This window comes from Spermophilus citellus (assembly GCF_964194105.1).
Source record: "Spermophilus citellus genome assembly, chromosome: 5".
Classification (NCBI taxonomy): domain Eukaryota; kingdom Metazoa; phylum Chordata; class Mammalia; order Rodentia; family Sciuridae; genus Spermophilus; species Spermophilus citellus.
This window is the reverse complement of record NC_138186.1, coordinates 105504310-105521839: the sequence shown is the minus strand read 5'-3', so window position 1 is coordinate 105521839 and position 17530 is coordinate 105504310. Positions and strand designations below refer to the sequence as shown.

Here is a 17530-nt window from a genome sequence, read left to right as displayed (position 1 = left end):
ATCCATGGACTTTTTACTATAATGTGACTTCCTGTCTTGTGATTGATGTGTTTTGTGTGTGTGTGTGTGTGTGTGTGTGTGTGAGTTTACACCTTCTGTTTTAATAGGCTTATTTTTCAAATTACCTGGCTGACCTCTGCTCTGTTTTTTTTTGTTTTTTTTTTTTTTGGTGGTATGTTTTTGTTTTTGTTTTGTTAGAGGAGGTGGGTGTTTAGAGATACATATTTGTTTTCCTTTATACTATGTGTGAGGCAAGTTAATAAATAAAACCCTTACAAAGTATACTTAACTCTCTTAGGATTCAGGCTGAATCTGACTTAAGGATTACACAGATAATACCTAAAAAGATTTTAAACTTATTCCAAAAGTATCTAGCTTGGAGTTGTCATTAAAAGACATCAGGTGGAAAAAAATAAGAGTCTTTAAGAAGAAAAGAATAAATAAAAATATTCTGGAAACTTCTTAAGATTATATAAAAGTTGAGAAGTCAGCTGATCTCTCTCCTTGCTCTTATAATTTGGCATCTTGTAAGTTTAGAGAACCAATTTAGTTTCCTTTTTTTTTTTTTAAAGAGAGAGTGAGAGAGGAGAGAGAGAGAGAGAGAGAATTTTTAATATTTATTTTTTAGTTCTCGGCGGACACAACATCTTTGTTGGTGTGTGGTGCTGAGGATCGAACCCGGGCCGCACACATGCCAGGGGAGCGCGCTACCGCTTGAGCCACATCCCCAGCGTATAACTATTTTTTCTTTACTTTTTAACTCTCATCCAGATTGTGTTTTACCAATTGGTCTTGATGTGGTAAAGTTTCAGTCCTAGTATTAGGAACCCACATAGGTCTCTAACCCAGTTCCACTTTGTGACCTTGTACAGGTTACTTACCATTTCTCAGCCTAATTCCTTCATGGAGAAAAAATAAATCATGTTAAAAATTCACAATGCTATTATGAGAATCAGAGAAATGATATATGTAAAAATGTTTTCCTCTACATCATGGTGTACCTACATGATTGCTACATTATTCATACATGATAAAAGTAAAGAACATCTTTCAATTTTGTTTCCCTTTCTCTAATGACATAGCCCACTTTTTTTCAATGTTTATTTACAAGTCATGTTTAGCTTTGAAATAATTTCTTTCTTTCTTAGAATTGTAGTCTTTATCATGGTTACATTAATCCTTCAAGAAAACTTTTTAACCCTTTTCTGGCTCAGAAATTATCTTAAAATGAAATAGAGGCTAAGGTTGTGTGTGGCTCACTGGTCGAGCATTTATCTAGCATGTGTGAGACCCTAGATTCCATCCCCCAAGTGGAAAAATGTTAAAAATAAATATAAATAAGCAAATAGGGTGAACAAGCAAGTAAGCAATCAGCATTCTCTAGTTACAGTTGTCTCCTAATTGTAATTTGTGAGTTCCAAAGCTGTTGTTGTTTTCATGATATAAATGGTCTATTTCTCCCCAAAGTCAACTGTCACAAATGGAATATTCTTTAAGCCTGCTTAATAGAGTTCATAACAATAATTTTCTCTTCATTATAATAGTGACTTACTAAACTAATAATGTATGCTTTGCAAGTACCAGCAGTTAAAGGAGTTTTAACTCTTTAAGCAATATCTTTTCAAGAGGGGTGTGTTATTATTTTTTTATTTTCATTTTTTTGGTTCCCCCAAGGACAATTGTTAAAGATATCTTTTAGAATCTAGAGTATAAAACTTTCAAGGGATAAGAAAAACTGCTATGGAATCCTTCATTAGGGCATATATCTGTAAATACTAAGAGTAATTAAAGTTTGTAATTAAAAATCAATAACAACAAACGACTATAATAATATACATACACATTTTTTATTTACATATAAGTAAAATTTAAAAAATATATTTTTAGTTGTAGGTGGACACAATACCTTTATTTATTTTTATGTGGTTCTGAGGATTGAACCCAGTGCCTCACACGTGCGAGACAAGTGCTCTACCACTGAGCCACAACCCTAGCCCCTATAAGTCAAATTTTAAAGAAGCTGCTTTTTTTAATTGGGAAAAAAACAAATTTATGGCTCAGTTCTTCTTCTTGAAAATCTCCTCTGATCCTTTATTATTACAATCTTTCCTTCTTCTACTTCCAGACTTCACCTATGCCCACTTCTCTAATATTCATTTTCCCATAAGTACCCTGTCATTTCTGAGGCTGCTTCTTTTACCACTGTAATGTAAACATTACATTACAAACTCTTTTGGTCAAATATGAGAATATGTGTTCATTTCTCACATTCTTTGGCATCTCTGTGATGTTCACATTTCCCCATATCTTCCCATCCATTCCTCAGCAAAGTTTCCTGCTTCTACTGTGTCTTTTTTTTTTTTTTTAAAGAGAGAGTGAGAGAGAGGGAGAATTTTTTTTTAATATTTATTTTTTAGTTCTCGGCGGACACAACATCTTTGTTGGTATGTGGTGCTGAGGATCGAACCCGGGCCGCACGCATGCCAGGAGAGCGCGCTGCCGCTTGAGCCACATCCCCAGCCCTCTACTGTGTCTTGAGAGTACCAGAAGTCTTCTTTCCCATCCTCTTCCTCTGTTCTGCCACAACATCCTTTTAGTAGTGGACTGATAACACTAGTTCATGACTTTATCTCTCAGATATATTTCTAGTGCTAATTTCTCTTTAGTTGCATCTTCCTGAAATCTTAAGGCAGTATGTTAAGCTGCCCAAACTAGCTCCTGCTTTCATTTTCTACCCTGGGAATATCCTATTTTTCCCAGGATACTTGGCCTTGGAACTTCAGAAGCATCTTAGATTTTTGATTGCTCCCAATTTTCAGTTGATGGCCTATACAGGCTCCTGGGCATTTTTTTTTTTTTTATTTTTTGCAATTCCTTGCATCCAAACTTCACCCCCCTCCACCCCCCCCCCCCCCCCCCACGGATCACTACGATCTCTTCATCTCTTTTCCTCTGGTCCCCTTTCTACAGTTTATCCTACACATTGTTCTGAAATCAGTGTTCCTAAAATACTACTTCTTGTTTAGTTGTCAGCTGCAGGACCTCCAAAAACTTCCCATTGTTTATAAGTTGATGTTAAGACTCCTTAGTCTAGAGCTTTTCTGCCATTTGACTGATTTTTTTTTGTTTTTGTTTTTGTTTTTGTTTATCAGACTTAACACTTTCCAAACAAAAGATTTAGCTGTTTTCTCTGGATGCCATGTCCATTCTACTCTCGGTCTCATTCATGCTGGGAGTACCATACTTTATATAAAAATCAAAATGAAATACATTTCATTTATACAGAAGCTTAGGACATTTAAACAGGAAGAAAAAAATATATACACTTTGGATTTGTGAACATTCCACTCAAATAATATCTATAAAATACCAAATGGGATGTAAAAGATGATTGAAGGGCAACAGAGTGATGAAAGGATTTTTATTAGACATTAGGATTTGCTTATGATTTAAATTTCAATTTAGTTAACATTTAATTAGAAGGTTTCCATAGGGGAGGGGAAAAAGACATGGAGGATCGTCTCTATGCAAAAAATCATTCCGTGTTGAGTTCATTTGCATTAGAAGAATTTCATAGTTTAAAACTTGTATGTCTCTACCTGTATTCTCTTAAGTATACAGTCATGTGCTTCTTAACATGTCAGTCAGTGATGGGCCACATGTACCAAAGTGATCCCATAAGATTATAAGGAAGCTAAAAATGTCCTGTGGCCTAGTGATAGAATCACTGTGTCATCACAGCACCACACATAACTCACTTGTTTGTGGTGATGCTGGTGTAAACAGACCTACATTACTGCCACTCATAAAAGTAAAGCACATACAATTGTGTACAGGACATATTACTTGATAATGATAAATGACTACTACTGGCATATTATTTACTATACTTTTTAATCATTATTTTAGAACATATTTATTTAAAAAATGTTTACTGTAAAATAGGGTGTCATGTTACACTGGTAACAGCCTCATACATCTCCTGTTTGTCACATCTCTTGACTGCATTTTAAAGATGTCACATCAAGTGACTGATTTATACCATCTGGGTTTATGTCAGGACACTCTGATATTTGCCTAATGATGCACTTCTCAGAATGTATCCCTGTTATGTGATCTGTGACTGTATTTGACTTTTCCTTCATCAGTGTCTATTTAAGAAATTATTTGTAGGTCTTAGACCATTCATGGGTTTTATTACCCATTGAACAATGCTTTATTACAGTTTTTTAAATATTTTTTTAGTCGTTGGTGGACCTTTATTTTATTCATTTATTTATATGCAGTACTGAGAATTGAACCCAGTGCCTCTCACACGTGAGGCAAGTGCTCTACCACTGAGCCACAACCCCAGCCCTTTATTATAGTTTTTTAAGCTTCTTTATTCTTAAAGAATTGCATGGGCCTGTTCCCATGTACTTAAAAAAATCTTTACCAGTTAGGCTTCTGCATTTGAGAAACCCTTTTAGAAATCTGTCCCTAAATCCTACATAATATCATAGCACTCATATTTAAAAGATCAGAGGTAAATATCATAGAAACCTCATCAAAAGTTGTATAATACGTCTATACTAAGCCACTACTTTTTGATAGCTTTTTACAACAACCTACATCTTCCAGAAACTGATCTCTTTACCTTGTCAGGTAAGAGTGTAGGATACCAATATAAATAATATGCTTTATTTGTTTAGAACAGTTGATTTGGGAAGTTAGCAAAATAACATATTCTTTCACATATTTAATTAGAGTTGTGTTTTCACTCTGTGATAACCTGTATGGTAAGGTTACCAAAATCAGATTGTAATTGACCAATTTTTACTTGTTAGAATGTTTAGTATGTGATATTTATTCAATTTATTGCATTTGTGAATTGTGCTTTTAGAAAAAAAATTTGGACATTCTTATTTTATATGCAGAGTTATAAGCTATCTGTACCTATAATAAAGATTAAATTTATGTGTGTGTAAAATCTATATATTTGACGTAAATTATTCCCATGATTATTTAACTTCCTTTTTATAACAGATTCACTATTTGAAAAGCAAACTAAAAATAAGCCATATTACCTGGAGAAATAATTTGTTACTTTTACATTTTGTGGTAAAACGATAAAAATGTTTCAGCTATTGCAGAGGCTGAAGGGGGTACAATAAACATGTACTTAAGGTGTGAGGAAAATATGGGGAAAAAAGTATGAAAAGTACCCTAATCATAACCTAAAAGGCATTTTGTTCTTACAAGGCATTTTGTTCTTATTTAAGGAATGTTGCTCCATTTTAACATTTACATTATTGTAGAGAGTTATGTCTTTGCTCATTTTTCCTTGAACACTGAGAATATTCTACTAAGATCTGTGTGGTACTACTTTTTGTTTCTGTTTTTAAACTAAAATCTCTAAATGATGTTTTAATCTTTGGAAGTCTTAGGGGTTTCTGTAGAAATTAAAATGCAATATAATTGCCTTTAATTTTGCAGACTCAAAATGGAAGATAAGTCAGGATACTTAAATAGAAAATATTATATTTGAACAATTTAATGGAATTTGGCTTATATGACCAACCAAATGGTTTTATAGAATTTTTTCTGATTAATGATAATTTTGAGTAAAAGGGTCTAGTTCTAAGCAATCTGGTTTTTTTTCTATTTAGAAAAGAAATATTCTACTTTTGATGCTACTGTTTGGCTATAGCTTACTATAAAAGATGCATTCAACTCTATGCAAAACTTTTTAAAATTCTGACTTCAATACTAGATTACATTAGTGAATAATACATTATAAGGATCACCAAGGAGGATGTGATAATATATGCTGGTTTGTTTTATTTGAGAGTTAGAAATCTGTCCAGAAATAATAAAGGGTAGTCTAAGTCTACCTTTCCATTATCTTTCAGGCAAGATTATTCTTAGGCCATTTCCCTTTCACTCCCTGGATGTAGAGTCTGGTTCTACAAATAGATTTTAATGGCTTAAGGGTAAACTGCTGGAGGAAAAATTTGTGTTTTAAGGAGATTGCATAGGTCCTTGTTGAAAGATTTCCTAAATCCTAGAGTCCATTTCCTGACTTGGTAAACCAATTTAAAATTTTAATTTAGGTGGCTTATATACATTTTAAAGAAGTTTTCCACATTCTGCATATCAGTAATCAATATCAATTTTCATTGTTCATAACTGTCCAAATTGTCATATGGGTTTTTATTTATCCAAACTAAATTTTAAATTACCTTTTAAAATTAACCTTTTTTCCTTATCTCCTCCTGTCCTTTAATTTTTGAATAACCAGAAATCATATATTTTTTAAAATAATGTTTAGGTATCTTATAACAGTGTATAAAGTCAGTGGATTCTGTATTTATGATAAAATTTTTTATTCATTTTGATTACTAAATATGGTTATGTGAATAAAATGACATTTTCTATAAGTGAGGAATTGCTGAATGATTAAAGTGCTGAAGGAAAAAGGTCAGAGTAAAGGATTCCTTTTAATATAGATGACCTTAACTCCTGGTAAGATTAGGAGAAAAGAAACTCACTTACACTTGTTGAATTTATGTTCAAATGTGATTATTGTTTTATTTATTTTTTTGTCATAGACAAAGCAAACCCAAAAACCTAGCCTAAAAATGAATTCTTATGCATTATTAAAAGTGGTCGTAATAAAATATGTATCAGTGGTGGTGAAGATTCCCACAAGCCCTCAAGATTGACATAACCTTTAACAAAATGGAAAACTTTTATTAGAACTGCCAATTCTAAGTTCAAATTTATGTCAAAGCACTTTATGGTACCATAATTAGTACAACTATTTTTTTTAGCTTTAAAATGTCATTTTTCACTAAGTGATTTAAAATGAGACTTAATTTAAGAGTTATTATTTGAGCAAGGATTTTAGAAATTTAGATATCTTTGGTATTGGTAAACGTTCTTCTGGTTAGAAAAGGTGTATGTCTCACATGCTTTTCAGAATCATTTATTCCAAATCCTATCTAGCAATTTCTAAATGTAAAAGTAATCTAATTCAGTTACAGGGTTCTCAAGATTGTAAAATGCCTCATAATTTGAGTAGCATTTGTTTTTCTTAGGGGAAGTACTTCAGAGCATTTGCCTAATGCTCACAACATTCTTTTGAATTAATATGGAAATCAGTAATGATCCTCCTTAAAAGGTAGGAAGACTACAGTACCAAAATGTTCTGGCTCAAGGTCAGAGTAACCAAGGCAAAAATTCTGGATATTCCAACTGCTGTTCCAGTGTACTTCTATTATTCGCATCACCTTGAATAAAATATGGCACTTAAAAATTTATGATGTCCTAATGCTGACTCTCTACTGAGCAGGGCTGCATAATGTTAAACTTTAAAAAGAAGAATTAGAAGCTCATGTTTGAGTAGTAAAGGGAGTAAGTGTGGAAGATTTTAAGATCATTGATGCCACTGTGTGAAATTAACTGCATTGCCAACAGTGTCATATTGTCCTAGATAGCACTGATTAGAAAAAGTATATAAAGAATGTTTTAAAGACCCATGGAACAATAATGTACCATTAAGTTGACACTAAGCTACGTCACAGTAAAAGTCATACATATTGTATTGTATGTTGACATACACTTAGAAGAGTGACAGGAGTTTTCAGTAATGTATTTTAGAAAATTGTTCATTTTTTGCTAATATGTATGTGAATATCAGACCTATAACACAAAACAAGGAAGCATTAAGCACTGAGGCTCTTCATGCCCAGTATCCAACAGTCACCCTTTGTTTTTCCACCTGGTATGATAGTTACTAACAGAGCATTGGCTTTCAGATGGTGCCAATCCTGTGATGAGGCACTTGAAGAGTTTGAAGGTTAGGGCATGTGAAATATGGGGCTGGGAGGAAGCATGCTGCTATTCCATTGGAAGCAAAAGGGAGTGTAGGCCCATAGAACACTTCTTCTTTGCCTTCTCTACTTACATCCAATACCTACAAAATAAGAAGAGATGATGATTATTATTATTTTTTTTTTAAAAGAGAGAGTGAGAGAGGAGAGAGAGAGAGAATTTTTTAATATTTATTTCTTAGTTCTCGGCGGACACAACATCTTTGTTGGTATGTGGTGCTGAGGATCGAACCCGGGCCGCACGCATGCCAGGCGAGCGCGCTACCGCTTGAGCCACATCCCCAGCCCCGATGATGATTATTTAAAGCTGTATACTCAAAGTAAGCCTGAACCTAAACTTGGTCATGCCATCATCACCATACCTTAGGATGGTACCAGAAATATTTATTAAGTTCCTACTAAGTGTTAGATTGTGTGTACATATTTATAGGTAATATGTGTGTGTTTATAAACATTTAATCTTCAGTAAGAGGTTAGCAGTATTACCTTCACTTAATAAAACTGTCTTAGACTTATTAAATAGCTTGTTCAAACTAGTTGTGTCATAATATTGGCTTACAGATTCTCATCTATAAAATGAAGAAAACAAGCAAGACCTTGCAGCTTTATCGTGAAAACTGGTGATATCTAGCAGAGCATCTGGCACATAGTAAAATATTATAACAGCTTAGTAGCAGGTTCAAAATTAGTTCAGTTGATTCTGGAAATTTTTCCCCGATTATTTCCTCTTCTAGCTGGAGTTCTGTCTCTTTTCTTATAAGGTACAGCTTCTATTAGACCTGTGCCTGCAGTCACCTAACTGAATCCGACTTCACCTCCCTGCTAAGGAAAATGCTGCTCTCCTCCATGTGTCAACTCTATTAGGCTCTTTCCAGCCCTCTATCATCTTTATCTCTGTTCATTTGACTTTCCTCTAATCTCATTTAAAACTTTTTCTCCCTTGGGGTCTATGATTTTAAAATAAAAGTTTGTCATTGATATTGCCCTGTTGCTATCCACTTTTGGTCCCATTCGTTCACCTGAATTCTAGATATAGGTGTGCCACCCTACCCACCAAAATCCAACCACAAATCTCTTGATAGACTCCTTTAATGATTTTCGTCTTCATCTATCATCTATGTGATTGACTCATAAACCTTTAACTGCAATAATGCATTATTTTAGATAAAAAGGAGCCCTTGAATTTAAGGGATCCAAGCTCATAAAAGGGAAAAATCACTGGTAGAATAAAAGAAAAACCAAACTTTTAGCTATGTGGGTTTTTTTCCCAAATGGACATTTAACTGTCCCAAACTATTTATTGAATAATATGTCCTGATATTAGTAAGTAGTATTAGAGATAATAACTAGTTTATCTTAACACTAAATATAAATGCTGTTCTTTTTCAGTATCACATTTACAGTTTCAGTAATGTTTCTTGCAATATCCCATTTATAGTTGTTTTGACAAAGGCAAGTCTCTCCAATTCATTTTCAAATATTTCTTGATTATTCATATACATTTACTGTCCTAGAGATTTTTGTGTGTGTGTGTGTGTGTGTGTGTGTGTGGTACTGGGGAGTGATTGAATGGAGGGGTACTTTACCACTGAGGTACATCCCCAACCCTTTTTTATTTTGAGATAGGGTTTAGCTAAATTACTGAGACTAGCCTCAAACTTGTGATCCTCCTGCCTCAGCTTCCCAAATTGCTGGGATTACAGCACTACCGCACCCAACATCTAGAGAAATTTTATCATCAGTTTGACAAGTATCACTTGCCTACCCCGTGAGAAAAGGAAACTCTCAATGGGATTTTGATTAATATTTCATTGAATATAGAAAATAGAGATCACAATTATGAAAGGTTAGGTGTTATTTTCAATTTACAGAAAAGAATACAGAATCAGACAACATTAAGTGACTTAATACTGCATGGTGGTGCTGAGTATCTGAGCTCAAGTATGCAACCCAGAAAGAGCTTGGATTTCGTGCCTTAGTGATATCCCTCCCTCCAACTGACTACATTTTTAAAAGGCAAAATAACAGTGAGATAATAATCCAGAGCTTTTGTCCAGTTGCCTGGGCCAACAGAGACTACATATGTTAAGCAGATGTAATGTATTTAATCTGAGAAGAGAAAGGGAAGCATTGGCAGTTTTTCTCCAAAACACTCCCCTAAACTGGCAGAAAGAAGGCATTTGGGAGAAGGCAGAGCCAGATTGGCAGCATATCTCCAGCCAAAAGAAAATAATAGTAAATGAAGAGAACAGTAAAAGTGATCTGGAAACAGACTAATCACTTGCACACTTGCACAGCTGCTCCCTTATGTACTACTTGTCATCTGTGGCACACCAGATTAGAGTCAAACTCCTGTGCCAGAAATTTTCTTACATGACCACAGAATAAACAAGAACACCTTCATTTTTGTCAGGAACCTATTTCCAATATTTCCCATGAGTTTTTATTACAAGTCCAGATCTCAACCTTCAAACAAGTATTAATTAAGAGCCTCTCAGCTTTTCTCTCATTCGAGTTGTCCTTGTGATGAATCATAGTCTGTACTAAGAGCAGTAGCAGGAAATGCAACAACATGCTTTCTCATGCATCATCCCAGGTGGCTGAATCCCACAAATGACTGTTAGATGAACCTGAATTAGGGTCCAGGGGAGCATCTACTGGGATAAATTATTGACTAGCATTTTCAAGGGCAAAGAAAATAATTTAATCCTTCTCCATGTTAGTGAAACAGTTTCTGATCTATTTCATTATGATCTTTATTTATTGGCCATGCTCTTGGATTAATGATGTGTCAATCTTGGGTTAAGGATTATATAGTTATTATTTATGACATAAAAATTTTAAACTCAGGTATTTTTAGTGTGCATATGATTTTCACCATCACTGCCCTCTACTTTCCCTGTTTTGCACTCAGAGACTTCTACTGTCTAGCCACAGTTTTCTCATAAATGTTCCAGTATCCCGTTGTCTTACTTCTCTATTGGCTATTTTCCATCAAGTGACCTGCTTTCAAACAGGTAAGTGTCTCCAACCATTAAAATAATACTCTTAATGCATCAAAAGAAATAGTCACCCATAAAATAAAACATTTGAGCCTTAGTTCAGAAAGAATATTACAACTAGTAACCAGTTGTCAAAACTAAAATACAAGGCACATGATAAGTCTGTTATCCATATACTCACACACATTAGTTAGTAGTAAAGATTCTTTTAAAAAATTTTTTTTTAGTTGTCAATAGGCTTTTTTAAAAGTTATATATATGTGGTGCTGAGAATTGAACCTAGTGCCTCACACATGCTAGGCAAGTGCTCTGCCACTGAGCCACAATCCCTGCCCAGTAGTAGAGACTTTTGAAAACTTATTTTTTAAATGTATCTATACTTTGTAGGACCAGTGTGCCAGCCAAGGGAATAAATATAGAATTTGCAAAAGGATTGGTTCTGTTCATCAAAATGGCTTTTGAATATAGAATTACCCATAGCGCTGACTTTAAAAAAAAAAAAAGCAAATACATAGGATATTTTGTTGTATGATATCAAAGGTGAAATACTTCACTAATACCGACACTGATTAAAATAATTTTTGACCTGGATACAGTGGTAGGCCTGTAATCCCAGTGACTTGGGGAGCTGAAACAGGAAGATCACAAGTTTGAGGCCATCCTCAGTAACTTAGCAAGAACCTATCTCAAAATAAAAATTAGAAAGGACTGGATGTAGCTTTGTGGTAAAGCACTCCTGGGTTCATTCCCCTGTATCAAAAAATAGCTAAATATGTCCTTGACTCCACTTTTAGAATCACCTTAATCCTGAGAATACTCATGAATATCCTCAGTGGTTTAAAAATATTCTTGGGAGATAATACTGCCGGTATAGTGGCACATGCTTCTACTTCCAGCAGTTCGGGAGGCTGAGGCAGGGGGATCACAAGTTCAAAGCCAACCTCAGCAACTCAGGGAGGCACCAAGCAACCTAGCAAATCCTGTCTCAAAGTAAAATTAAACAGCCAGGCATGGGGGCTCAGTGGCTCAGGAGGTTGAGGTAGGAGGACTGCGAGTTCAAAGGCAGCCTCAGCAAATTAGCAAGGCCCTAAGCAATTCAGTGAGGCCCTGTTCTCTAAATAAAATACAAAAAAAAAAAAAAAATGGGGAGGGGGGAGCTGGGGATGTGGCTCCGTGGTTAAATGCCCCTGGGTTTAATCCCCAATACCATGGTAATGATGATGTCGATGATGATGATACACTTGCCACAATCTTTCATCTCCTGAGGATAAGTTTGCTTGTTTGAGAACAGCCAGATATCATTAGCAATAAATTAGTGTATATCATTAGTGAGTGCTCTAAAGAAAAGCTCTTTGGGGACAAAACCAAGATGTGACTATGAAGTTTTGTTTTGCTTCTTAATTTTCTATGTCTTCAACCTAACTTTCAAGACTATTCTAAAACAGGAGGTGTGGGATTTTTTTTAAATACAGGAGCACTCTGGTCCTCTAAGTTTGATATATATAGTGAGTTTTCATTATTTTTTCATTAAGTTATAGCTTCAACTTGTTTTCTATTCCTTGAGATAATTTAATATTAAAATTAGTAGAAATATGCCCAAAAATATATCTGAAATTTTCATATTTACTTCACGATAAACCAGACTTGCTTCCATTGTGAAAATGATCAAACACAAGGTCTCAAAGTCACTTAAAAAAAGTGGTCCAGCACTGCAAATCTCTGCCTGTAGCCCAGTTCACAGGTTGTCACCAATTCTGAAAAGTGAAAAATTTAAAAAAAAATAGCTAAAGAACTATGAAAGCTGTCAAGTATGTGCTTGCATGAAGACTAGAAGCACCCTGAGGAGAACAGTTTATTTGTTGTTATGCAGATACCAGGCAGCCTTTCATTAACTCCCATCAAATCTTATGTTCTTTTTTCGTATGTGATTTATAATTTTCCATTATATCATCATTTCCTTATTCATTAATTTTCTCTTATTTTTATCATCTATTCTTTGAATTTATTTTTTATTCATTTTCTAACATATCGAGCTATATTTATGTCACAAATGTAATTATGTATTCATTTACACACAGTTCTGGGAATTTTTTTTAAGTTCTATTATGATTTCTTTAGCCCATAAGTTATGTGGCTATGGGTTTCATTATTTCCAGATAAACAAGGGTTTACACAACTTGTTGCTAAGTTCAAAGTTAATTGCATTGCATTAGAGGTACAAACTAAATCATACTTACTTTTTGAAATTTATTAAAGTTTTTTTTTTAACTTTAAGCACGTGACAGGTTTTTGTAAATGCTTCATGTATACTAAGAAAAAAATGTATTCTAACTGTTCACTCTAGAATTCACATTCATTCCATCAAGCTTGTTAACTGTATTTTTTATATCTAACCTCTCCTTGCTGACATTTTTTTTTGCTTGATCTATATGAATGATAAAAGTATGTCAGAATTTCCAGACAAACCTCTGACAAGTAAAATCAGGAGGAAAAAAAGCAAACAATATTATGAATGAGCAGGAGATGTAACTGAAGATAACACAATGAGATGCTTATAATTTCAAAAACTTAGACAACACGGAGAATAAAAAGCTTGGAAAGTTCTAAATTATTAAAGATCCTGTAGCAGTTGTTAAAAATCTTTCCACAAAGATGAGATTAAATAATATGAGTAGTTTAAGGATATACTTTTCTTGTTGTCGGAAAAAGGTCAGTGCTAATAGATGTCAGAATTTTATCAGAGAACATGTAAAATAGAAAACTATGGTAAGGATTATAAAATAATAATAGGAATAATACCTTAAATATGTATATCAACAAAGGCCACTGCTGTTCTGGAAGGCCCAGCTGGCAACCTGCCCAGCCTGGGCTGCTCACATGCCGACAAGCTAGGGTTATTTCTTTGAGGCAGAGGCTGTCCCTGTGAGACCAGCCATTAACTATTACCATTCACAGCCTTTGCCAGGAAGGAAGAAAACCTTTGAAAGTGCCATTTATGGAAATGAACAAATCGTGATACAGAAAATAAGGTAATGCGGGAAAAAGAGGTATCCATAAGGTTTTGGGAGTATGACAAACTATTACCAAAGATGTTTAAATTTTTTTGGTTTGTAACAAAAGGGTAAGGTATCTCAGTTCCCGGTATATTTTACACTTATTTTCAAAGCTGTGTCTATCTGTATTTTCAAGAGAGCTCAATTGTTTAGTAGGCACAGTTTTTAGGATACAGCATGAAGTCTAGTGGCCAAATATCTATACTACAAAACCTCCTCACTGAACCACTTGAGCAAATTCAAAAGGAACTTCAACCACTCACCTGGATACAAGCCAGGGGTTCATTTGTCCAAATCGAATATCCACCGACTAAATATATTCTCCCATTATGGACAGCAACTCCAGATTCATTCTGACCTAAAGTAAAGAGAACATAATAAAAAGAAAGAAATCTGTTTCTTACATATTTTAATTAACCCTTTTGCTACTGAACGATACATTTTTCCCCTGTGGTACATCTATATACTCCATGAGATTTTTACAGCAACTGATCACTGCCTCCAGTATTAAGGAGAATTAACCACTATTTCTCAGAGAATGAATCTGTGTTGGGTCAAAACCAAGACAAAACATTTATTAGCCAGAAAATTTTGTAAATATAATACTAAATACAGCATAATAAGAGTTCTATATTATGTCATATGCCATAAATTTATAATGGCAGAAATAAGGTATATTTTAGAAATGCAAAACTTTTTGCATCCACAAATGCTTTTAAAGCAAGTGCTTACGTCTATAAACCAATACCTACAACCCCAAGAAGCCAATAAAACAAGAGCCATGCCCCTAGCATGCCCTAAATGAAGACAAATGGCAGAAAAAAAATTGATAAAGTTGCTACCCTCCCTTTCTTTACATACACAACAGTTTTAGGATTATATTAAAGTTCTTGAGCTGGGACTAGTGTGGATAATCCCTAGATACTGACACGCCAAAATGATGAAATGTTTCCCCTCCCATTTCAAAAATGAAGACAAAATGACTCACGAACACAAATTCTTCCCTGGAGGCCATCAGAGAGTGAAAAGAGTCCCTTTTTATTGATGATCTGACACAGGACTGACTGGAGTAATAAATAAGCTGGATTCTATAGCAGGCAGAATCCAGATCCAGAGATGGAGGATCTAAGGTTACTACCACAACTGAGAGTTAAGTACTTGTAATGGGCCTCAAAAATCATTTTGAAAAAACAGGAGCTCAATACAAAGCATCCACATCTCTGGTTATGCTCCCAATGTTGCCTCTCCAATAGCAGTCATGACTAATTGAATGCTCACTCGCATATTAAAATGTCTTCAGGAACTAATCTAACCCACCATTTTGAGTTTGTGATTTTCCTATTATTTGAGCAGCCCTGACAGCTACCTGATTGTTTGGGGATGTTAATGATGCAAGTTGACAGGAGAAAAAAAGTTCACTTTCAAAAAGAAACATAAGTTGCGTTTCAGCTTTGTTTTCATTCTTTGGGATGAGGATGGGCTACAGCTAGGATTGACCTGTGGAAATGCTTGGATGGAATGTGTGGCCAGAAACATGATCAAACCCCTATTCACAGAACTACTCTAAGATTTAATTTCTAGGAGACTACACCCAGGAACAGTATTTGACAGTGACAAATAATGAAGACCATTCTCCTGAACTCACAAGAAATAAGACAACAAAGCAATGAGAATTACAAAATAAATTTTTTTTTCTGTAAAAAGAGCTAACTCTTTCAGTGCCTCATTCTTCCCCCATGCATCAAAGATCCTATGTGAATATTCATTGATGGTAACAGTCTTGACATGTTTCTCTTAGTCACATGAGAATGCACAGAGGTAGTACAGGCTCCGAGAAACGAGATGCCAGCCATGTGCTGGAGTCCAGTTTTGTTGTGAAAGATAATGCATGCCTTTCTGGTTAACAAAAGCAAGTAGTTGTTACTTGTATTGTTGGTAATTCCCATTCTGGCTGGAGTGAGATGAAATCTTAGTGTAGCAACTCACAATAGCTATGCTATGGAGTCAACCTAAATGCCGTTCAATAGATGAATGAATTAAGAAAATGTGGCATGTATAGAACAATAGAGTATTACTCAACCATAAAGAAGAATGACTATGACATTTGCTGGTAAATGGATAGAATGGAGACTATCATGCTAAGTGGAATAAGTCAACCCCCCAAAAAAAAACAAAGGTTGAATGTTTTCTGTTAGTTGGAAGCTAACCCACAATAAGGGGAGACGGAGAATAGAAGTTCAGTGACTTAGACAAAGGGGAATGAAGGGAGAGGAGGAGCTATAGGAAAAGAAAAGACAATAGAGTGAATCTGACATAACTTTCCTATGTATATATATATATGAATACCACAGTGAAGCCCACCATAGTGTATATCCATAAGACTAGAGTCTTAATTAGAATAAGATAAATTCCATGCTTGTATAAGCATATATACTGTCATGTATAGCTAAAAATAACCAATTAAAAAAATTTTAAAAAACGGTTGTTATACCCACTATGCACTTAACATTTAGAGATGCTCTATGGATGTCTAAGAAAACAAGTTTGGCAACTTCTTGAATCGGCATTTTATTTTATTTTTTTTAACTTATTTACTTAATCAAGATACTTGCCAGTTAACAGGTTGAAATTACAACGTGTCCACTGGTCAGTGTCAATATTATAGGAATCTATATGTCTCACAAGGATCCGGTCATTATTGTAGTCTAGGTCATTGCCTCCAAGAACATAAAGCTTCCTTTGGACAGCAGCCATGGAATGGTAGACCCTTCTCTGTAGCATGGGACTGCGGCTTATCCACTTATTCTGAAAAAAGAAATTCAAGTTCATTCTGAAATAAGAGACTTCCTTGGCATAAAACAGCAGTGGATAGCGCATTAGTAGTGAGAACCCTAATGTTCATTAGTCACTTCTTTTTTTAATATCATGCTTTATTTATTTATTTTTATGTGGTGCTGAGGGCCTCACATGTGCAAGGCAAGCGCTCTGCCACTGAGCCAGAACCCGAGCCCCTTATCAGTCACTTTTATTTGAATATTGTTTAAATATCTTGAAAGGTATAGGCTTCTTTCATGAGAACAAGTACAAAAGAAACATGTATTCCCATTCTATTTGTGATTTTTATAAGGCCCTTCATTTGTTTGTTTCATTTTATAAGACAGTTTTTCATTTTATAAGGGAAACACTAAAACTTTTCATGATGGTTATCTTACCCACTTCAGGGAATTTACTGATGAAAATCACTTAAGAGTGAAAACCCATTGCTAAGGTATACTGGGGCTAGTGATTAGGCATAATGATTAGGAACAAGTTTCTGGGTCAAGAATGCCTGGGTTATAACTCATGTGTGATCTTGAGCAATTTACTTAACCTCTCTGTGCCTGTTTTCTCATCTGTGGATACAATACCTACCTGATGGAGTTAATGGGGAAATTAACACCTACCCAATGAACCAGTCAATTAAATGTGATAACATACATAAAGCACTTGGGAAATGTCTGATGTATAATAAATGTACAATACATGTCTACTTAAAAAAATAAGTTGTTTTAATAATCACTGTTATAATAATCATGTAGGCCCCTAAATAAGCTACATTAGA

The 17530-nt window shown here is 34.7% G+C and overlaps 1 protein-coding gene across 2 annotated transcripts in view; it reads right to left on the bottom strand.

Moving 5' to 3' along the window:
* Positions 1-6273: 6273 nt before the first annotated feature.
* KLHL32 (kelch like family member 32) overlaps positions 6274-17530 on the bottom strand; it is a 191652-nt gene continuing 180395 nt past the window's right edge. For both annotated transcript variants that reach the window (XM_081295657.1, XM_081295658.1), the window contains 3 exons: positions 16542-16734; positions 14193-14287; positions 6274-7957 (listed from right to left, as the gene is read on the bottom strand). In XM_081295657.1, coding sequence (XP_081151783.1) covers positions 7796-7957; positions 14193-14287; positions 16542-16734 — 450 coding nt within the window. In that variant the 3' untranslated portion in view covers positions 6274-7795. The remainder of the gene's footprint in view (positions 7958-14192; positions 14288-16541; positions 16735-17530) is intronic.